A 24,441-nucleotide genomic window follows, 5' to 3' on the forward strand; every position below is an offset into this window, starting at 1 on the left:
CAGAGCCCTGTCAGTGGCTTTAGAAATGTAAGTAATGCTTTATTTGAAAGGTACCTGCATCAGGGTACCTAAAGCACATTACTTCATATGACGCATATAACATCCGTAACACGTACAAAATCAAACAAATTGTATTAGTCACATGCGCCGAATACAACAGGTGTAGTAGACCTTACAGTGAAATGCTTACTTACGAGCCCCTAACCAACAATGCAGTTATAAAAAATACAGAAAATAAAAATAACAAGTAATTAAAGAGCAGCAGTAAAATAACAATGGCGAGACTACAGTGGGGCAAAAAAGTATTTAGTCAGCCACCAATTGTGCAAGTTCTCCCACTTAAAAAGATGAGAGAGGCCTGTAATTTTCATCATAGGTACACTTCAACTATGACAGACAAAATGAGAAAAGAAATCCAAAGGATTTTTAATGAATTTATTTGCAAATTATGGTGGAAAATAAGTATTTGGTCAATAACAAAAGTTTATCTCAATACTTTGTTATTTACCCTTTGTTGGCAATGACAGAGGTCAAACGTTTTCTGTAAATCTTCACAAGGTTTTCACACACTGTTGCTGGTATTTTGTCCCATTCCTCCATGCTGATCTCCTCTAGAGCAGTGATGTTTTGGGGCTGTTGCTGGGCAACACGGACTTTCAACTCCCTCCAAAGATTTTCTATGGGGTTGAGATCTGGAGACTGGCTAGGCCACTCCAGGACCTTGAAATGCTTCTTACGAAGCCACTCCTTCATTGCCCGGGCGGTGTGTTTGGGATCATTGTCATGCTGAAAGACCCAGCCACGTTTCATCTTCAATGCCCTTGCTGATGGAAGGAGGTTTTCACTCAAAACCTCACGATACATGGCCCCATTCATTCTTTCCTTTACACGGATCAGTTATCCTGGTCCCTTTGCAGAAAAACAGCCCCAAAGCATGATGTTTCCACCCCCATGCTTCACAGTAGGTATGGTGTTCTTTGGATGCAACTCAGCATTCTTTGTCCTCCAAACACGACGAGTTGAGTTTTTACCAAAAAGTTATATTTTGGTTTCGTCTGACCATTTGACATTCTCCCAATCTTCTTCTGGATCATCCAAATGCTCTCCTGCAAACTTCAGACGGGCCTGGACATGTACTGGCTTAAGCAGGGGGACACGTCTGGCACTGCAGGATTTGAGTCCCTGGCGGCGTAGTGTGTTACTGATGGTAGGCTTTGTTACTTTGGTCCCAGCTCTCTGCAGGTCATTCACTAGGTCCCCCTGTGTGGTTCTGGGATTTTTGCTCACCGTTCTTGTGATCATTTTGACCCCACGGGGTGAGATCTTGTGTGGAGCCCCAGATCGAGGGAGATTATCAGTGGTCTTGTATGTTTTCCATTTCCTAATAATTGCTCCCACAGTTGATTTCTTCAAACCAAGCTGCTTACCTTTTGCAGATTCAGTCTTCCCAGCCTGGTGCAGGTCTACAACTTTGTTTCTGGTGTCCTTTGACAGCTCTTTGGTCTTGGCCATAGTGGAGTTTGGAGTGTGACTGTTTGAGGTTGTGGACAGGTGTCTTTTATACTGATAACAAGTTCAAACAGGTGCCATTAATACAGGTAACGAGTGGAGGACAGAGGAGCCTCTTAAAGAAGTTACAGGTCTGTGAGAGCCAGAAATCTTGCTTGTTTGTAGGTGACCAAATACTTATTTTCCAAATCATTTGCAAATAAATTAATAAAAAATCCTACAATGTGATTTTCTGGATTTTTTTCTCTCATTTTGTCTGTCATAGTTGAAGTGTACCTATGATGAAAATTACAGGCCTCTCATCTTTTTAAGTGGGAGAACTTGCACAATTGGTGGCTGACTAAATACTTTTTGCCCCACTGTTTCTACAGGGGGGTACAGGTACAGAGTCAGTGTGCGGGAGCACCAGTTAGTTAAGGTAATATGTACAGGTAGGTAGAGTTATTAAAGTGACTATGCATAAATGATAACAACAGAGAGTAGCAGAGGTGTAAAAAGGGGGGGGGGTGCAAATAGTCTGAGTATCCGTTTGAATAGGTATTCAGGAGTCATTGCTTTCGGGTAGAAGCTGTTTAGACGCCTCTTGGACCTAGACTTGATGCTCTGGTAGCAGAGAGAACAGTCTATGACTAGGGTGGCTAAATCATTCCCAAGCAGTACATAAGCATATCATTGTGCATTTGTTATACACTCCTTATGTAGGTAACCTTCAAATAAAGTGTTACTGGAATGTATGAGGGCGCTCCACTCCCCCACTGCCTCCTCTCAATCCTAGAGAGACAAAATGGTCAAGATAATGAGCAAGCTAAGAACCATCAACCACCAAGTTGATATCTGCTCTAGCTGTATCACATTGATTTATGATGAATTCCAAGGCAACGTAAAGATATGTCTGGATGTAAAGACATGTCAGTATGAAGTAATAGCCCTTACCTGAGCCCAAGGCAGAGAGGGAGAGACAGATACAGAGGCTGCAATTCCTTAGGGTTCAGAATCCTAACAGGTTTGTTTGCCCAAAAAAAGGGTATGTAGTGTGGCCCTTCCTGCTCATGTGACTGCATTGCCCTATGGTTGTTCAGATATTGTTCGAACCTTAGACAATGGAACCCCAACATATCTGAAGGCATGCGCACGCATACGTGCACGTACAGACACACAGGGTTTCATTGACCACGTTCCTTTCCATGAAAAACGTTGCAGATCTCTTTGTCCACCCGTCGCCTTTTGAGAACATCATTCATCCATTAAAACATTCACAAGCTATTGAATAAAAACACAACATCCAAAAACAAAACCATGACACATTCTTAGCTTTTTACATTTGTTTTATTGATGTAGCGGGGACAAGGAAAATCTTGAATCAAAACCTCTGAACAAGGCAGTTCATTATAATAGACATTAGGACTTACTTTACTTACAATAATCTCCTTTACCTCAAGTTTAAAAGAAAAAGGAGCATTCATAGAGATCGATACCACGTCATACTCAGAATGCCAAAGTGAAACATCAGTGAGTAAAGAACTGCATTTTAATTAGATGCCTAGTACAGTATTGTATTTTGGTGTACATCTGTAAAGTCAACTGTATATAGACAGATGGGCCTTTACTTTTCCCCTTAACTTGCAATACGGTGCAAATCTCAGCTAATGTTACTCTGTGGGAACATTTCCCATGGTGTTTCAAAATGGTGCAAAGAATTTAAAAATTTAAAAAATAAAATACAATGAATTACTTGAAAATGTGTAAACAAAAGAGGACATACTTAAGAATCCCCAGAACATTTTACATATTTGGTTTTGAAATGATAGATGCGGTAACGAGGTCAATAGAAGTCGACCAAAACAATGGAAATGCCATGGAAACGCACGGGGGAAAGAAACCATGGAGGAAAGATCCCGAATCTCTTTATTGCCCCCAGGAAAATGTGCCTACATTTAGGCTATTGTTTATGTGTCTTTGAAACTATGCTGAGGTAAAATAATTCAAAATAATCGGTGTATAATGCTTGTATTGATGTCAACCCTAATACATATTTATGTCATCATCATCAATCAACTGCATTACAGTTAAAAACGACTTTGACTACCACCACCGATTTTTCTATGCTAGCTATGCTACCAGCTTTTACGAACGGGTGTTAGCATTTTGCAGTCACTTCTTCTAAACCTGAAAATGGACTACTTCTAAATGTTATGCAACGTAAACAGCCAAATATATCCAAATCAAACTTTAGTAACGACATTGTGGACCTGTTACAATACATAAACCATGACAGATTTGTCATTGTTAAGATCAGATAGGGGAGGAAATGGAGACAGAGAGGGCTGCCTCGCTTCTAGCTCTTACAAGCATTTCGCTACACCTGCAATAACATCTGCTAAACACGTGTACGTGACCAATCCAATTTGATTTGAGATTTGTTGAACGTGCGCCAATCCGGTGTCCTTCTTCTTTCCCCCAATGGTCTATGTTCCATTGGCCTCTTTACTGCATCTATGCCTCCTCATTGTTTAAAACTTTGGTCTAAAAAAACCTAGTCCCTTTGGCTTAGTTGTGAAAATCTTCATGGAACAATGTGATATGACTCCTGTCTCTTTGGATGATTGTTAACTTCAGTCAAACGGTCACACCTTTCCTGGATAGTCCTTAATTCCAATAGCCTTATTATACATTGAGACCTTTAAGACCAACCAAGGAGTGATTAACCCTCTGATAATCTTGCTACAGTCCTGGGCATTATTTATCCAATGATTTTGAGGGGGTTAGTTTAGCAACCTGTGCTTATTGGGAAATAAGTTGTAGTTCATGGTTTATGTCACCTGGAGAGCAGAGCCATTCAATATACATGTATACGGTGTCCATATTAGGACAGCCTCCTCGTGACCATGTGGCAGTCCGAATATTGACATCCGTAAACATAAAATAAGTCAAGTATTTAGAGGCTTATCAGCCCAAACCCAGCTAAGCGGGACCAAAGTATCAGTCAATGAAAAGTATATTTGGGAGGAAAAAACAGCTGTGATGCCATAAAACTCATTTTGATATTTCCAGAAATGGAATACAAAATGTGAACACATCTCAAAAAAGCTGTGATAGTGGATACTGCTAATTCATAACTAAAAACTAAAATACCCCGTTCGACTGAATAATGTGAATATGCACTACAATGACACCATCACGTCACCATTACACTGTGAGCAAAGATATCGAAGTGATGAATGTGACAAACATCTATCCTGACATATAGGTAGTATATGTATATGATCAGACTGCCAGCTAATGTCAACCTTATGGAAGCTTTTCTTGAAAAATAGAAAAAAATAAAAGTACAACAAAATTCAGTTCAGTATGGCTATTTGGATAGATACCTTATTCAATTCTTCAAAAGACGCATTACATTTTGGATAACTTTGAATTTTTTTTTTTAAGGTTTCTTATCTATTCTTTGAATTTCTTTTGTTTATCAAAGAAATTATGTCGAGCCCAGAAGGGTGGAGGGGATACAATATTTTTCATTACACTAACATAAATTATTTCCAAATTTCATTTTCACAGCATAAATTCTATGAGGATGTACAAGGGATTGTGCAAAGGCTGGAGGGGTTGGAACCGTTTCAGGGAACAGACCGGAAAATAATGACATCTTTCAATGAACAGAATCAGAACCAGGAATTAAAGTGATCTACAGTATACTGTTCTGGAACAGAACCATTATTGTTCAAGCATGGGAACTGTTTACTAACGTTATTTTATACATTCTGGGGATTGTTTTCCAGTCCCACAAAAAACAAAAACAAAAGCACCTCTGCAAAGCCCACACTCAAAAACATATTCCAGTGTGTGCCTGCCAGCTGAAAATCTTCGCCGGTGTTTGTGTGTGTGTAGGCTACATGCCCCTCCCCCTCTGAAGCATAGGCTACTGTAGCCTACTGATGTTACAAGCGTGATTCAGAAATTAAGGAGAGAGAAGAATGGATTAACTTTTTCATTGCTAGTTAAGGATACTATAGCACACACAAGCTTGTTATCTAGCTAAATAGCTCTAGTCCAACGTTAAGCCAACTCTCGAAAGTTCAAAGACATTCAAAGTTCCTTCATAGAAGCCGCTCCTCCGTAGCTATAATTCTGTGGGTCTAATTCAGAAAATGCATGTCATAACAAGATGCCCAGCACTTCAAGCCAAGCCTCCTCCTCCACCCTCTCTCCCCACCCGCAAAATTTTAGTCGCATCTCGTGACCTACACTTGTCTGTCCAATGCTTGTTAACAACTATAGCGTGCCCACTCCATAGCATGCTGCTCTATCCACAATGATTGGTGAAGTCATGTAGAAAAATAGAGTTTAGAGGTTTAAAAAGGAACAGAAAGGAATGCTATATTTATTTTGGGGGGTTTCGAACAGGTTCAGAACTTGCTGGTCAGAACAGTGGAACGGAACAAAAAAAAAAATTATGTTTCTGTTCAGAACTGAAAAATAATTTGGGTGCCAACCCCTGCAGGGCTGTTATGGAGATATTTTTGGTTATGAATACACAGAGTAGAGTCTTGTATTTCATCAGTTTGGGCTTCTTCCTCAGGGTTTTTACTTTGGATCATTAGCGTCCCACACCTGCTGAGAGAGATAGGGAGGAAAATATCATTAGTCCTGAGGAAAAGTTGCAAAAAGTCACAAACAAAAAGTCTCAAAAAGTGGCAAAACGGTGCAAGGAAACAGAACAACCAGTACAGCCAAACTCTTAAAAATGTAAGAATCACTCAAATAAAGTAGTCAAGTATACTTCTACTTCTAAGTGAGTCATAGTTATTCAATTCTAACTCCCAGAGAGAAATATGTATCCACTCCTTCAGAATATGGCATAGCTTATCAAACGTTATTAGGTGTTAGAGACACTGACTGAATAACAAGCAATCTAATTTTAGAGCTGTTCATCAAAATATATATATGTGTGTGTGTGTGTGTGTGTGTGTGTGTGTGTGTGTGTGTGTGTGTGTGTGTGTGTGTGTGTGTGTGTGTGTGTGTGTGTGTGTGTGTGTGTGTGTGTGTGTATGCACGTACAAACATGTGTGCGTGAATGTGTTCAAGTACAGTGAAGTGTGTGTTTGTGTACAAGCATGCATGTGTGCGTATGTGCGCGCAAGTGAGTTAGTGTGTGCGCGTGTGTGTGCAGTTGTGTATTTCAGACCCAGTAGGCGCTACCTTTGTTGACACATATTCTGAGGCCCCTGCAGTGACACTAGTTTGAGTGATTGATAGCTCTAAAAATGTAATGTGCCCTTCAGTTCATTCCCAGTGGGCTATTTCAGCTGAAGATCTGGGAAGGTTGCACGGGTGGGGGCGCTAAATAGGGTGACACCCAAGCGAGTGCGGCCAGCTTTTCCTTCCCCCAGGGTCTGACTCAGACAGTGGGTGTTTGAGGGATATCCCCAGTTTGGGTTAGACTGGGCTGAGGGTGCTACTAATGATACAGTATATACCATATTGGGGGGACTATAAAAGTAGCACAGTAGTGAGAAAGGTACTTGGGCAGAAACGTGTACTGTATAATCAATATAACTTGTTACCCATGGGAATCATATCTCTTTGATGTGTCCGTATCTACTGTTGCTAGTCTCACTCAACAGCCACTGAGATTACACCGTAAGCAACTACAATTGACCCCGTAAGAGTATAAGCCTTGACAACATTACGGTTGTGTGTAAAAACCGAGTGAGGGAGGCTACTTTGCAGCTTAAACGGCTGGTAATCCTCCACAGCCCTACGGGCATAATGCAACAGTAGTGTGACAATAGCAGCTGCACTGTGGCATGCGTGGCATCATGCCGACGGTCTGCACAGTATTCGTCAGGTCCAGGTGGCGTAGGGTGACCTACGCAGGGCAGCGGAGGCATCCCACTATATAGGGAATAGGATTCCATTTGGGATGCCTCCACTGCCATGCGTTGTTTAACCCCCACGCCACCTAGACCATTTGGGACACAGGACATGACAGGTTCCTTGCACAGAGAAATAAGGTCAGTGGGAACGGGCCCTTTAAATATAGAACAATAATGCAACGAGGCAATGGAACATGGCCAATATGTCCGTCCAAAGGATTTGATTTACGGTGGCCAGCGAACTCGGGCACAGAGTGGAGGACACGTAGGAGTCATGGACACGGCTCCATTGGGGGATGTAAATCAATTCAAGGCTTGTGTGGGTGGGTGTCCTTCATGAAAGGGAAAAGTCTCCGTAGCCTCAGCTTCTTTCGTTCTGTGACGATGTCACTCACAACAGGTTCGGAAAAAGCACGCGCGCACACGTTCACATCATGGTGAGAAAACTCACTTACCATTTGTGACAGATTTGTTCTTGCCTCCAACTGTCACCTGTTAACAGAAAACAAGAGGACATAAAGTTACTAAACCATCTAATCTTTGCCAGTGAAATGACTGTATTTCAAGGTGAATCATGTCTTACCAAGGGGCAATCATTATTACGTATTCAAACTTCATATAGTTCAGGGTCATGCATTTGAATATGCTAAACTGACTCACAAGGAGTGTACTCAGGAATGTGAAGAAAGTGTGACAACGATGTATCAGCAAACCAGAATTGAACATGACTAGGAAACGTTATGCTGGAGTACTGAAATTCCGACAGAAGAACATCCTTTCTTAACATTCTTGGAACTATTTGAGAACATTCCCAATGTCAAACCAGTTGGAGAACATTCCTGGAACATTGCCAAAATTGAAATGAAATGCAACCATGTTTGAACTTTTAGGAAACATTCTGTTCCAAGTTTTTCGGTCAAGTTCCTTAAATGTGCTGATAATGTTCCAAAGCCAAGCAACTATCCGGCACCATTTCAAGGAAGTTGTGGGAAGGTTGTATGCAAAACAATCATAGGACAACCACGCTTTCACCAAGCTCTATGAAACAAATGGTTCTCACAACATTTTGTGCTTGCTGGGTTTCCTGTAAAGGTGCAGCTGACCCATTATGTGTCATGGTGTTGGTGACGTAGAATACATAGGGGAATAATCACAGCAGATTAAGATAACTCAGTAGCCTGATGTTTTGCCATCTCCTATGGTCATTGTTTGGTGTGACAAACAGATCTGGGATCAGGCTAAAAACTAAGTGCCTGGTGGTGTAACGTGCAAAACTTTCCTTTTGCTCAATACCATTACCTCTTCTGCTCATCGAGGTTTAAAGGTGCAGTCAATTACGTTGACTGCTTCAAATGGGGAAGAGTAGAATCACAGAATCCTGTGTTATTGTACATCCTAAGAAGTAATTCATCTTTGGCACACTGTACTGTTGCCTAATCAGTACTGTTGCCTAATCACCCTAAACCCAACACTTGTGGAGATCTGAGAGATTGGACAGATGTTGGCAATATGGCAAAACATACACCTAGCCTGTTAGAGGGCAAGGTGGAGCTATCCCCATACTATTAACATCAAATCCTCTCCGTTCTCCATGTGTCTGGGGGTAGGGGCTGTTTCGGGACAGGGCCATTGTCTGATCTACTAGCTCACCTTAGCAGGGGAGGAGCCCTTTGTTTCCCATAGGCTGCGCTTGTTGCCCACATCAACAGGTTTCAGGTCCTGCAAGAGAACACAGAGCATAACGTGGGGAAGAAGCCATAGTGAGGCTACAGTGCATTTCATCTGAAAAAAAGCATGGATGTAACTACGCTGGATGCTAAGAAGTGCATCAATGGGTGGTGAATGATCACGACTAAATTGCTAATCATGTATTGAGGAACTAAAAATGTACATGTTTCCACCAATGGCGCTTTCAAGAAAGTAATTTTGAAAGATGTCAGATGCATATGGCTAACATGACAAACTGGATCATACTGTACCTTTCCCACAGATAAAATCAATCAGAAGACAGAACAGAAAAGTACAGAAGGAAGGAAAGTTCCGGAGGAGGAAAACTGCAGAGCTAGTCAAGTAGAAGAGAGGAAAATAAAGAAGTTGTTAAACAACAGTAATTGATAGACAAACATTTTCTCAAAACAAATAGCCTGCCTCAAAAGCTAAATGCAAATCTAAGGCGAAACATTTCATATAACATACAGAAGGACTGCTTTACAACTTCTCTCCATGAGAGGGAAACCTTGTAGCGTTAATGTAAAAGCAACTTGGCTCTTACAAGTACTTGTGGCCAGAAGGAATGGGACTCAAGATAAAACCTCATAAATGTCAGGTTCGAACAACGTGGCTTGCCAATCAACAGTACGTCTCACATACTGTTCTGCCTGTCTCTAATAGAACTGGTCAAATTAGCCTGCTAGCAAGCTAGAAAGAATAGGATGCACTGGCTGTCACAAATGGCCTCAACATCACACTTGATATGGCATTTACTTTAAATATACATCCAATTTAGGATACATGTATCCTACACATCGGTTATACACAGAAATGATCTAGTTTAACTCTCTAGTTTTAAACTAAATTAGAAATGAAAACAAATCAACTGCAAAAGTCGTTTTTTCTGAAACTGTTCGTCAACTGAAAACATTTGAGAGACTTTACATTTTTTGATTGGTCATATACAGACGGTCACATTGTCACCAAGATCTAAAACGTCCCCTCAAGACACTGTTTACACACTTCAATAAACCACACACTCATGTGCCATGGCGTGATGATCGCAAACTTGAATGTTCTCTTATCGTACTCTGTCAGCAGTAAGATAACGTTAAAGTAACTATCCAGTCCAAGCAAGGTGAAATATTGCCTCTGACAGTGGCTGATGTGGAGAGGGCAGAACCAGGGAGGTACACGATATAAACAAATGTATGTGGACACCCCTTCAAATGAGTGGTTTTGGCTATTTCAGCCACACCTGTTGCTGACAGGTGTATAAAATCGAGCACACAGCCATGCAATTTCCACGGACAAACATTGGCAGTATAACAGACTTATTGCAGTGACTTTCAAAGTGTCAACTGCCTCTGCAAGCAACGTCAGCACAATAACTGTTCGTCGGGAGCTTCATGAAATGGGTTTCTATGGCCGAGCAGCCGCACTCGAGCCTAAGATCACCATTTGCAATGCCAAGTGTCTGATGGAGTGGTGTAAAGCTCGCCGCCATTGGACTCTGGAGCAGTGGAAAAGTGTTTTTTGGAGTGATGAATCACACTTCATCATCTGGCAGTCCGACGGATGAATCTGGGTTTGGCGGATGCCAGGAGAACTCTACCTTCCCAAATACATAGTAGCAACTGTAAAGTTTGGTGGAGGAGGAATAATGGTCTGGGGATATTTTCCCATGGTTCGGGCTAGGCCCCTTAGTTCCAGTGAAGGGAAATCTTAAAGCTACAGCATACAATGACATTCTTGACAATTCTGTGATTCCAACTTTGTGGCAACAGTTTGGGGAAGGCCCTTTCCTGTTTCAGCATGACAATGACCCTGTACACAAGGCAAGGTCCATACAGAAATGGTTTGTTGAAATCTGTGTGGAAGAACTTGACTGTCCTGCACAGAGCCCTGACCTCAACCCCATCAAACACCTTTGGGATGAATTGGAATGCCGACTGCGAGCCTGGCCTAATCGCCCAACATCAGTGTCTGACCTCACTAATGCTCTTGTGGCTGAATGGAAGCAAATCCCCACAGCAATGTTCCAACATCTAGTGGAAAGCCTTCCCAGAAGAGTGGAGGCTGTTCCAGCAGCAAAAAGGGGACCAACTCCGTATTAATACCCATGATTTTGAGCTCCCGAGGAGCTCCCGTGGAGAGACCCGAGGTCTCTCCCGAGCTCCCGAGGAGAGACCCTGATGACATGGGCTACGTACTCATGGTATTCAATGAGGACGTATGTAAGTCCTTCAAACGTGTTAACCCTAGCAAGGCAATGTGCAGACCAGCTGGCTGTTCTCTGACATTTTCAATGTCTCTGTAGCTCAGGTGGCCACTCAAGATACCCACTATCATCCCAGTGCCCAAGAAAGGGAAGGTAACTGAGCTGAATGACAACCTCCATCCTCATCAACGCAGCTGCTGTGGAGACGGTCGATAACTTCAAATTCCTTGGTGTACACATCTCAGAGAAGCTGAAATGGTAAAACCACATGGACACCGTGGTGAAGAATGCCCCGACAGCGACTCTTCAACCTCAGGATGCTGAAGAAATTCGGCCTGTCCCCGAGGGCTCATCGAGAGCATACTGTCGGGCTGCATCACAGCCTGGTATGGCAACACCACTGCCGCGGACCGCAAGGTGCTTCAGAGGGTGATATGCACAGCCGAATGCACCATTGGGTGCCCACTGCCTGCCCTCCAGGACACCTACCACACCAGGTGTATCAGGAAGCCCAAGAAGATCATCAGGGACCCCAGCCACCCAAGCCATGCCCTGTTCTACCCGCTTCCATCACTCTGACACGGGCAGTACAGGAGCATCATGGCGAAAACTGGAAGACTGGCCAATAGTTTCTAACCCCAGACCATTATGCTGCTGAATAGCCACCATTAGTCAGCTACTTGCTCCCCCTCCCCCTGCCACTCCCCCTATTGTTTTATTTCACTTGGTCCCCACACCCACTCAATGGTCATTTAGTCTGCCTGCTGCTCCCCTATGGTCATTGCACCCCCCCCAACAGTCTTTACCCTGCCTCCACCCTAATGGGTATGTATTCATTCATCACTGCTACAGTTGGTATTATGTATATAATACTATTTGTTTTATTTCACTCAGTCCTGCATGTTGGAGCTAGGAGCCAATGATTTTCGCTGTACCCTGCAATCACACCTCCAACCAGGCAGTATGTTCACAGTGCTCCCAGACCGTTTGTGTAAAGTGTCTCCACGTCTGACATGATGCGTATATAAATCCTATTTCAGCGTGTTTCCACTAGTGTAGGTCACAAGTTGAAAGACAAATGGATGATCGTATAGACGTGCAGTCACCAGGTCGGCCATTTGGGGTCATTAGACTACAGCTACCATATTTTCAAGTTAAAGAGCTCAATCGTGTGTGTTTGTCCTTACATCAGCCTTCTCAGCTGCGGCTGCAGCTGCCTTGCCAGTGTCTGCTGGGCTCTTGCCCCAGCCTTTGGTCAGTCCAGCCACACCCACTTTAATATCAGCAGCATCCTGGGAAGAAGATGGAGAAGTAGGCCGTCATTCATGACTTACAGTCAGCGATTGCTCTCTCGCTCTGTCCTCCTGTCTCCTCCTGTCTCCCAATCGCTTCTTATTTTTAAATTTGAGTCATTTAGCAGACGCTTTCATCCAGAGCACCTTACAGGAGCAATAAGGGCACATCAACAGATTTTTCACCTCGTCAACTCAGGGATTCAAACGAGAGACATTCCACTTACTGGCCCAACTCTCTTAATCGCTAGGCTACTTGCTGCCCTTCTTCTCCCTCTCTCCCTTTCCCTCTCTCAATCCCCCCCCCCACTCCTTCATCCATGTCTCCCCGTCCCTCTCCTGACTCCCTCTCCTCCCTCACCTTATTCATAGGCTTGGGACTTTCAGTGGCCCCCCCAACGTTCCCTTTCTCCCACATGCTCTTGATGTTGCGGATGCTTGGTGTCTCTGGCAGGTCTGAGACCGGAGACTTAGGAGACCTCACATCCCGGTTGGTCTATGGAGATGGAAAGGAGACATTTCATTTGTACATTTTGGTCATTTAGCAGACGCGCTTATCCAGAGCGGCTTACAGTCAGACATCAAGATAATGCCACTTAAAAATAAATAAATAGAGAAACTGGGAGACAAGTGATTGTGTTTGTATTCCATTTATTTTGTTATTTAACCTTTATTTAACCATAAAAGTCAGATGAGAGCCACTTCTCAATGATGACTACAAATGGACAAAAAGGTCCTCAACAAGATACAATCACCTCATTTCTGCCTCCTAGCTTTTTATTGGATTTTTGTACTCATTCTGTCATCTTATGACATGATGAGTCGCCCTCACGATGCCCTGGAACACTATGCATTTAGGATGTGTCTATGCCTTACCTGAACTGCAGCAGTGTATAGGTCCAGTCTGTTGCCTATCTTGGAGACAATAGGAGCATGTGATGTCTTACAGCTGTAGGAGCGAGAACACACAAACTGTGAGTACAATGCAGTACACTCTAGACTGAAGGTTTACATGAAACCATAGTATACCATAGTAGAAGTAAAAGGCAAGGAATGCTCACCCTTTCTGGGCTCTCTGGTTCAGGAATTCTGCTCTCTCCCCAATCTAAAAACACAGAGAATAGACTAACTTGATTACACTTGTAAACACATTGTTGACATGCAACACACAGCTGATGCAATTGGCTGCTCTCTCTCTCTCCCTCTCTTTCTTCTCCTCGGTCACTCTCTTTCCATTTCGTCCTTTCTCCCTTGAAACTAAAATTCGTACCATTCTTGGGCAGTTAGTTCTGTGAGATCTGAACAAAGTGAACCCAATGGTGATGACTCAGTGTTGTGTTGAGGAGTCAGAGACTATATTTTCTGGCTCTGTGAGACTATACTGTCACAGAGCCAGTATAAGCAGGGTCCTGTCAGCTCCTGAGCCCCGGGCTGGGAACCCAGGGCTGCTGTTTATGATAAATGACAAGTCAATAACGAGTGTGCGCACAAACGCATGCAAGCCATACACTCAGGCAGACACACACACACACACACACACACCTAGCTGTGGATGCTCCCAAAATACTTGTCACAATAAATTCCTCTCAGTCCTAGACCTCCAAACACTCATATTTGAGCACAGTTGTGAAACCAGCAGAAAAATCCCTGTTCTGCACTTGTCATAGAAAATTTCTGTTTTTATGAAAAGCTGTCTATGATTCAGAGGAAATAGAAACAGGCTTAACAATTAAAGAGACAGCAGCATGTTTCAAACTTGGAAACACATAGCAGTTTCCCATGTTTGTATGAGAATAATTCTGTGGATCTTTACTCAAGGTGTTGCATTGTATTGCTTTATGGGAAGACATTGCACATCAATATGGACGCAATATCTATAGGCGATAGCTTTTGTTAATCGTCAACGGATCTCTCTCAGTTACTGTAATGATATCATCTGTAGCGGAAGCCTATAGGGCCTCACCTTGCCCTTGGGCGTGACACCCAATGTGAAGGGTTTCTTGTCTCCGTCGCCCGATTCCTCGATCATCTGTTTCTTCTTCTCTGCAGCGTCTTTTCTTCTTTGCTCTATCTCTTCCTTCAACCTCTTCCTCTCCTCCTGTTAGAACCAGAGCAATAGCCCATTTAACCATCATTGTTATCGTTAGGGTTCAGGTTAAACCGGGATGAAGACATGAAGCTAGGGTTATTCACTAGGCACGAAATGGAAAATGGTCTGAAATGGGGTGAAAACATGTTTAAAAAATATATATATTTTAGCTGTTCAATAAAGCAGGTAGTGATTCAAAAGAGTTAGTGCAAAAATAGTCAATGCAGGTAGTCCGGGTAGCTGTTTGGGTAACTATTTAACTGACTATTTAGCAGTCTTATGGCTTGGTGGTAGAAGCTGTTCAGAGTCCTGTTGGGTCCTGTTGGTGCATCGGTACCGCTTGCCATGCGGTAGCAGAGAGAATAGCCTATGACTTGGGAGGCTATGACTTAGCTTATGACTTGGCCCCAGTGATGTACTGGGACGTTCGCACGACCCTCTGTAGCGCCTTGCGGTCATATACCAACCAGTTGCCTTTTTGAGGATCTGAGGGCCCATACCAAATCTTTTCAGCCTTCTTAGTGGGAAGAGTCATTGCTGTGCCTTCCTGAATGTGTTGGTGTGTATTGACCATGTTAATTCAATAGTTATGTGGACACTGAGGAATTTGAAGCTCTCAATCACCTCTACTACAGCCACGTCGATGTGGCTGGGGGCGTGCTCAGCCCTCCCGTTTCCTGCAGTCCACTATCAGCTCCTTTGTCTTGCTGACGCTGAGGGAGAGGTTGCTGTCAGGTCACTGATCTCCTACCTATAGGCTGTCTCATGGTTGTTGGTGATCAGGCCTACCAACGTTGTGTTGTCAGCCAACTTAATGATGGTGTTGGAGTCGTGTGCGACCACGCAGTCATGGACGAACAGGGAGTACAGGAGGGGACTAAGCACGCACCCCTGATGGGCCCCCATGTTGAGGGTCAGCGGGGCAGATGTGTTGTTGCCTACCCTCACCACCTCATAGTCGTAGCGGGATTTCTTATAAGGGTCCGGATTAATGTCCCGCTCCTTGAAATGGCAACTCTAGCCTTTAGCTCACTGCGGATGTTGCCTGTAATCCATGACTTCTGTTTGGGATATGTACATACGGTGGTGTGGTGGTGTGGTGTGGTGTATGTTATCAGATGAATCCTGGAATATATTCCAGTCTGTGCTAGCGAAACGGTCCTGTAGCTTAGCATCCGTTTCATTGGACTACTTCCGTATCGAGCATATGACTAGTACTTCCTGTTTGAGTTTGTACTTGTAAGCAGGAACAGGAGGAGAGAGTTATAGCCAGATTTGCAAAAGGGAGGGTGAGAGAGAACCTCTAATACTATTTTTACCCCGTTTTCTACCCAATTTCGTGGTATCCAATTGGTAGTTACAGTCTTGTCTCATCGCTGCAACACCCGTACGGACTCGGGAGAGGCGAAGGTCGAGAGCCTTGTGTCCTCCGAAACACAACCCAACCAAGCTTGACACAACTCGGAAGCCAGCCGCACCAATGTGTCGGAGGAAACACCGTACGCCTGGCGACCATGTCAGCGTGCACTGCGCCCCGCCTGCCGGTGCACGATAGGACATCCCTGCCGGCCAAATTTCCACCTAACCCAGAAAACGCTGGGACAATTGTGCGCTGCCCCATGGGTCTCCCGGTCGCAACAGAGCCTGGACTCGAACCCAGAATCTCTACAGCCTTAGACCACTGCACCACTCGGGAAGTACTCTAATACTTTTCTGTGTGTCGAGTAAAGGTGATCTAGAATTTTGTCGCCTCTACTTGCACAGGTGACGTGCTGATAAAAATGAGGTAAAAGGGATTTCAGTTCCACTGCTTTAAAAACACCGGCCACAGGAAGCGTTGCCCCTGGGTGTGCATTTTCTTGTTTGCTTATGGCCCTATACAGCTTGTTGAGTGCAGTCTTAGTGTCAGCATCGGTGTGTGGTGGTAAACAGACAGCTATGAAAAATGTAGATAAAAACTCTCTTAGTAAACAGTGTAGTCTCATTGCACACCAGCTGTTGTTAACAAAGAGACACACACCTCCCCCCTCATCTTCCTCAAGGCTGCTGACTGGTCTTGACGATGCGTTGAAAAGCCACTGAGATGTATATTATCCATGTCTTTGTTCAGCCACGTCTCAAAGAATCACAGAATAGTACAGTTCTCCAGGTCCCGTTGATAGGATAGTCTCAAATGGAGCTTGTACAGTTTGTTCTCTAGTGACTGTACGTTCCCAAACAGAATGGAGGGTAAAGGCAGTTTATTTGGCCGCCAACGTAGTCTCGTACAAAATAAGTTAAGATAAGCGTTAAAAACCTCCACAACATAGCAGAATTGGTCAGGAGCCCGTACAACGGCTGCTATCCACTGCAGCGACATTCCACATCTGTCTGTTTGTCCGTCCCCAGTTCCCACCTGTCTGTCTGTCCATCCTTAGCCCCCACCTGTCTATCTGTCTCTACGTCCCCACCCACCTGCTCCTTGGCCTTCTTTTCAGCCAGCTCTGCCTTCTTCTGCTTCTCTTCCTCCTCAATGACCTTCTTCCTCCCCTCCCTCTTCTTCTTCAGCTCCTCCAGCTCAGCCTCAGACTCGTGCTGTTTCTGCTTCATCTTCTCAAACTCCTCGCTGTCCGCCTCGTCACGACGCCGCTTCAGCTCCTCCAGCTTACGCTCCGCCTCCAGGCGCTCCTGGTCCTCGGTCTCGGCGGAGCGCGCCACACCACCGTTCTGCTGCTTGGAGAGGGAGGACTCCTTCTGTTCAATAGAGAGCACAGATAGTTAGGGGTCTATCATGAATCCATTGGTCAATCATTGGAATGAGATTACAATACCCCATCCAACATGCTTCATCTATTTCTATCAATTCACCAATGGAAACCAATTGATGAGTGACGAACCAGTGGATGAGCAACAGACCAGTGGATGAGTTATACACCAATAAAAAGCAGAGATAGATAGAGCAGGTAATGAATGCAACAAACGGTGGTAGTATAACAAGGCAACTGTTTTGTCGGGTTGGACAGAAAATGATGCTCACTTCGTCTTTCCTCACTGATCTTAACTTCGGTTTCTCCAACTCCACCTTCGCAGCCTCCTGCATCAAAGTCCAATGACGTAGAAACAAAAACAAAGTTATAGAATATAAACAAATGGTGTACAGCATAATATGGACATTTTTTACAATCTATGATTTAGATCATCACCGACATAATATTTCTATTTGAGTCGACATTTCCACTTGATCTTACCCGCTTTTTGGACTTTTCCTCCTTGGTGGGCAGGAACACAGGGAAACATAACAAGGGAAGTCAGATAACTGTGGCATCTATCTACATATGCGAACTGTAGAAGCCAGGCAAATTGCCATACAATGGTGTCCCACTGCAGCCTGCAAGGTGAGAGCAATGCAGATGTACGTTGATGCTGACCACAGACACACACACTGTGACAACACTGAGACATAACTAGCCTGGTTGCTGATCTGTTCGTGCCAACTTCTATGGCTCAGTTTGGCATGACAATGATCATAGGAATTGGCAGGACAGAACAAACAGATCTGGGACCAGACTAGGACACAACTGCCCAAGTTCTCAATGATGCAAAGCAACACATCGTGACCACTCTGTGATCTGTGACCACACCTTAAAGCATGGGAGAATGTGGATATGGAAGGGGCCCAAACAGCGACGATGTAAAACGCAGCAAAACCTGGATAACCCAAATATATCCTCTACATGTGTAATTTAAAATATATTGAATATAACTGTATTATTGAGCGTACTGTATTATGATACAGTAGATATATGAGGAACATTGGAGTTATCCAGGATGTGAATGGAGGCAATCACCCTAAAAGTCACACTGATACCTCAGCTTTCTTTTTTTCCTCTGCTTGCTTAGATTTTTTAGCTTTCTCTTCAGCTTCTTTCTTCAGTTTTACAGCCTTTTCTTTTTCTTCAGCCTCTTTCTTCAGTTGTGCATTTTTTTCTTCTTCTTTCTTCAATTTTGCAGCTTTTTCTTCTTCTTTTTTAAGTTCTGCAGCTTTCTCTTCCTCTTCTTTTTTAAGTTCTGCAGCTTTCTCTTCCTCTTCTTTTTTAAGTTTTACAGCTTTCTCTTCCTCTTCTTTTTTAAGTTTTACAGCTTTCTCTTCAGCTTCTTTCCTTTCTTTTTCAGCCTTTTCCTCAGCCTCTTTCTTGAGTTTTGCTGCAGCCTCTTTTTCTTCCAACTCTTTTTTCTGTTTTTCTTCCTTAGATATCTCATCAACAGATTTATCCTCTACTGCCATCTTGGGCATAATTGATATTTCAAACCCACACTCTTGTAGTGGTGCAGCGGGTACAACAAATTCAATACATTTCTCTTGTACTATTTGTGTTTCTTCAACGTCTTCCTATGAGATAAAGTACATTTTGTGTCAATATAACTTCCTGTAAATACAAAACCTCCCATCCAACATTTATGCCCTTTAACGTTAATCTAGGAAGCCATACTTTACCTCTTTCTTCTCTTCCTCCACCTCCTCAGCTTTCTCAGGCTCTGTGACGGGTTCAGGCTCCTCCTCCTTTGGCGTCGCCTCCTCTTCTTTCACCTCCTTCTCCTCCTCTCTACTCCAGGAGTTGGTGGTTACTTCCTCCTGGGCTGGTTTCTCCTCCTTCTCCTCCTCTGTGCCTCGGTGGCGCTCGCTAGGGAGGGTCTCCTCCTGGCTGTTCTCATTACCATCGGTGATGGTTGGGTCGAACTCCTTCTGTCTATCCAGTGCCTCTTTCAACCTCTTCTGTCTGCGTTCCTCCCGCTTGGCCAGGCGGTCCAGGAGTACCACGTCATCCCCATCACCTGCTGAGGAGCTCACCTCTGCACCGGTGGAGGAGAACTCTGTCTCTGTCACACTGTGGATTGGACGGGAAAACAGAATGAATTAGTTGTAGACAAGCTATTGGTTAACACTGGAACTTATATTATTGTTACCAGATGGGTTCTTTCTACAGATCAGGGTCTTGTTCAGTAGGGAGAATGGGGTGGTTCTACCTAAAATTTGTAGAAGACATTTTGGTTTTCACGGATTTGTTCATGTTCTGGGTGCCCTGTGTTCTCTACCTGTGAGTGTTGTTGACCTCTGTTGTCACGGTGCTGCTGCTAGACTCTTCCATCTCCGCCTTTTTCATTCGTTCCTCACGAGCGTTTCTCCTACGCTCGCGAGCCACCTCCTCATCATCATCAGTTGTGCTGAAGCCCCTGAAACAAGCCAAGACGTACACATAAATGGGAGATGTTAGCCTTTTGCGTACAATTATTACTGCCATACAAATGACTGATATTATCCCAATGCCTATTGCATATCATTAGGATTCCCATACATACCAAACCATCACTACAATTATTTTCACCTATAGTGGTTAAGAAATCAAGTTTTTGTTTCATCAAGCGTTTTACAGAGGGACATTTATAAGCTTGTGGACATTTATTTCCACCCTGGGGAGTTACTTACATTGTGTCCCAAATGGCACCCTATTCCCTACTAATTGCACTACTTTTGATCAGAGCCCTATGGGCCCTGGTCAAAAGTAGTGCACTCTATAGGGAATAGGGTCCCATTTGGGATGCAATCTTGGTCTTTAACCAAACATGGAGATAGGGAAGCAGAGAGAAGTGATGTACTGGACTTGGTCTCTGTTAAAATTAGCTACATGGGAGGTGAATGTAAATTGTGTGTATATAGGCAGGTACAAACATACAGTATGATGGCTGAGAAGAGCCTAATTCCATCTCCGTTCTTTATACAACATGCAGTCATGGCCTAATCCTTATGTCCCAAAGTGTGATTATATAGAGTACATACACGTCTTTAAGACACCTTACTGTATATACAGCCACAGCTTTTAAAAGAGCTGTCTTAAACAGATTCATTTGTAGATGGGTTTACACTACAGACCCTATTGCAAGCATTCACAAAGAACATGCTAAATGGAGCTACACACAGGTTCAGACTAACAGGAAAACGCTAAAGTTCAGACTGCTCATCTGTCTAACCAACAGTCTCGTACTGCTTTGAGAGAGATGATCCAGCCATAGACCTTACACTGCACAGTAGTGCCGACGGTCTCACAAACTATTCAAAGATGAATTATCAGGTCTCGTCAGTCAAACACGTGACCCTGTACTGATCCACCATGTTGTCTCCCAGTGATCTGACCTCCAGAGCAATTACAGATACGATGGATGGATGGATGCATGGATGGATGGATGGATGGATGGATGGATGGATGGATGGATGGATGCATGGTGTCGTGGTGGAGGAAGGTCAGACTGATAACACACACACAGGTATGTATGTGTTGTGAATCAACACGTCACCGAGATGAAAGAGAGAGAGAATAGGGAGAGCTCCAGAGGGAGCACAATGCTCATCAACTGGACTCCCAGCCAAGATAAAGAGAAACCAAAATCCATATCACGATAACTTGACTGAATTATCATGATAACGATAAATTGAATGACACATTAATATGGACCACATTTCATTTATTTTTATTTTTATTAACCTTAAAACTACAACTACAAAATGTTGTAGCTATCAAGTGGTCCATTAACAATCACCCATATTAGCATACTTGTTTCATTTCAAAATTCACATTTCTATGGTAGGGTTATAGATTATTTATCGCAACAAACCATATCAAGAAAATATCCACGATAACTGGTTGGTTTGTTCGGAGTCGATAACTTTTGGTTTATCGTCCCAGCTCTGGAAAGTGGGATACGGAGATAGGAGGGAGCGAGAAATGGAGAAATCAAACAATCTATTCTTCTTATTATTGCCTTGCCTTCTCTCTTTCCTTATTCATCTCATGTGTGTGTGAGAGGATCCGTGGCTGCAGAGCATGCCGTCTCTCGCCTTGTTTATGAGGTGAGCAGAGAGCTTTGAAATGTCCCGTTGATAGAGAATGGGTATTATTTCCCGCCCCCCCCCACACACACATACATACAGTACATTCAGAAAGTACTCAGACCCTTTGACTTTTTCTTTTGTTACGTTACAGCCTTATTCTAAAATGTATTAAATAGCTTTTTTTCCCCCTCATCAACCTACACACAATACCCCATAATTACAAAGTAAAAAACGTTTTTTAGAATTACATTTTTTTTTTTTGCGGAAATATTACATTTACATAAGTATTCAGACCCTTTACTCAGTACTTTGTTGAAGCACCTTTGGCAGCGATTACAGCCTTGTGTCTTCTTGGGTATGACACTACAAGCTTGGGACACCTGTATTTTGGGAGTTTCTCCCATTCTTCTCTGCAGATCCTCTCAAGCTCTGTCAGGTTGGATGGGGAGTGTCGCTGCTTAGATATTTTCAGGTCTCTCTAGAGATGTTCGGCTATGAAAGCCAACTGACATTTACTCCTGAGGTGCTGACCTGTTGCACCCTCTACAACCACTGTGATTATTGTTATTATTTGACCCTGCTGGTCATCTTTGAATGTTTGAACATTTCTTTCTAGGTTCCTGCCTTTGTAGGGAGTTTTTCCGAGCCACCGTGCTTCTACATCTGCATTGCTTGCTGTTTTAAGCTGGGTTTCTGTATAGAACTGTGACATCGGCTGATGTAAAAAGGGCTTTAAAAATACATTTGATTGAGGTTCGATTGGCAGCTGATGCTTAAATTTAGAGAGGGAGATATAAGCCTCCAGCTTCAGTGATTTTTGCAATTCGTTCCAGTCATTGGCAGCAGAAAACTGGAAGGAAAGGCGGCCAAAGGAAGTGTTGGCTTTGGGGATGCCCAGTGAAATATACCTGCTGGAGCGTCTGCTACGGGTGGGTGTTGCTATGGTGACCTGAGTGAGCTGAGATAAGGCGGGGCTTTACCTAGCAAAGACTTATAGATGACCTGGAGCCAGTGGGTTAGGCGACGAATATGTAGTGAGGGCCAGCCAACGAGAGCATACAGGTCGCAGTGGTGGGTCGTATACGGGGCTTTGGTAACAAAACGTATGGCACTGTGATAGACTACATCCAGTTTGCTGAGTAGAGTGTTGGAGGCTATTTTGTAAATTACATCGCCGAAGTCAAGGATGGGTAGGATAGTCAGTTTTACGAGGGTATGTTGGGCAGCATGAGTAAAACTAGACATTAATGCCCACAATTTTGGCATGAGATGTTCGACGAGCAGGTGTCCACATACCTTTGGTCATGTTGTGTGTATACACACACACTCAATGATTTACAGATGCTGGGGAGGAGAGGAAGTGCGCGGGTTTTCCGAATGACAAAGGTTGCTCTGAACCATCAGTATTTCTCTTCAAGAATACCATCATACTGTACATACTCATGTTGATATGTTACAGATTATAACAATTGGGGAGGAGGGGGACTCAAGTTGTCAGCTCTGAAATAAAAACAGCAGTCAAAACATCCCAGCGTCTACAACGTGTCCTCGGGCCCAGGCCGTGCTGCAGCGAGGCTCCGTGTGTGTGAGGCTGCACAGGAAATGCAGGGCAGGAGCCGGACTGTGAGAAAACTGCAGGCCCGCCCTTCAGACCACAGTCAGAGCAGGAGCTGATGGGACTTCAGATAATACTGTAGATACCGTACATGCAATGGGCTGTAGTTTCATCCATGAGCAAACAAACGATGCACCGATCGTTGTCTCCTTCATTAAACAGAGAGTGACATACAAAGTGATCACTTCTCACAGCCTCCTGTACCCAACAATACAGATGCTGTCATTTACAGCCTATTCCATTCGACTGTTGACGGAGAAGTGACACTTTTAGATTGATACTCACGCTCCAATTGGGAATACTTGGTCTCTTCTGGACATGTTTTAAACCAAGTCTGCAGTATAAAGACAGACTGAAATGTGACAAATCTGTTCTTTATTCTGCAGAGAGGCTGGGATTTTGAAGACATCAATTTCAATGAACTTTTCCTTTTGATCAGTCCAGCACAAGCGCAGCACTACAGACGTTTTCACACACCGCGATTGCAGAACCCCGCTGCATTATGGTGGCCAAACTCACAGCTAAACTACTGAATCGCTCTCTTTCCCTGCACCCTTTCTATTCTTTCTCTCTCTCTCTCTCACACCCCCACACGCTGGCGGTGCTTCCTGCTGAGTAATAGAACCATTCCTCTTCGCTGGACGAAAGCCTCTAGATCCAAACTGACATTTAGGCGTGGTCACAGTGGCAGCTTAGATGATGCATTACAGTAATTCGTGACTTTGTCTGGGAACGATTGCACTCACCCTTCAATTCCACACACACACACACACACACACACACACACACACACACACACACACACACACACACACACACACACACACACACACACACACACACACACACACACACACACACACACACACACACACACACACACACACAGAGGTCTGAACTCTCCAAACAGCCCAGCCAATCTGTTCACTAATGAATGAGCAAAGCAATCGAGCTCATTAAGCAGTCATCACTTCAGCCTGCCGCTGCATCCAAGTCTTCTGTCTGTTTCTGTCTACCGCACAGGGCCTGCTGGGCCAACACATGGATATGCTCAGACAAAGACAGAAACCATTACAGTACATATCCTGTGCTTTCACACATACACTCACACACATGCTTGGATATATTTTTAGAAAGAAATGGTTCCAGAAAGGATTCTTTGGCTGTCTCCATAGGAGAACCCTTTTTGGTTCCAGTTTAGAACCCTTTTTGTTCCAGATATAATTATTTTGGGTTCCACGTAGAACCCTCTGTGTAAACGGTTCTA

At 43.8% G+C, this 24,441-nt stretch overlaps 1 protein-coding gene across 4 annotated transcripts in view; it reads right to left on the reverse strand.

Annotated features, from left to right (window-relative positions):
• Positions 1-2,816: 2,816 nt before the first annotated feature.
• LOC112252693 (non-muscle caldesmon) overlaps positions 2,817-24,441 on the reverse strand; it is a 59,072-nt gene continuing 37,447 nt past the window's right edge. For 3 of the 4 annotated variants that reach the window (XM_024424157.2, XM_024424156.2, XM_024424154.2), the window contains exons 3-15: positions 19,768-19,905; positions 19,169-19,559; positions 17,922-17,942; positions 17,711-17,767; positions 17,149-17,427; positions 14,569-14,703; positions 13,667-13,710; positions 13,482-13,554; positions 12,967-13,101; positions 12,501-12,605; positions 9,033-9,101; positions 7,838-7,874; positions 2,817-6,120 (exon numbers count right to left, since the gene is read on the reverse strand). In XM_024424157.2, the coding sequence (XP_024279925.1) occupies positions 6,104-6,120; positions 7,838-7,874; positions 9,033-9,101; positions 12,501-12,605; positions 12,967-13,101; positions 13,482-13,554; positions 13,667-13,710; positions 14,569-14,703; positions 17,149-17,427; positions 17,711-17,767; positions 17,922-17,942; positions 19,169-19,559; positions 19,768-19,905 (1,501 nt within the window). In that variant the 3' untranslated portion in view covers positions 2,817-6,103. The remainder of the gene's footprint in view (positions 6,121-7,837; positions 7,875-9,032; positions 9,102-12,500; positions 12,606-12,966; positions 13,102-13,481; positions 13,555-13,666; positions 13,711-14,568; positions 14,704-17,148; positions 17,428-17,710; positions 17,768-17,921; positions 17,943-19,168; positions 19,560-19,767; positions 19,906-24,441) is intronic. The other variant, XM_024424155.2, reaches the window with a different exon arrangement.

The sequence above is a fragment of the Oncorhynchus tshawytscha genome, linkage group LG06, assembly GCF_018296145.1.
Source record: "Oncorhynchus tshawytscha isolate Ot180627B linkage group LG06, Otsh_v2.0, whole genome shotgun sequence".
NCBI classification, from domain to species: domain Eukaryota; kingdom Metazoa; phylum Chordata; class Actinopteri; order Salmoniformes; family Salmonidae; genus Oncorhynchus; species Oncorhynchus tshawytscha.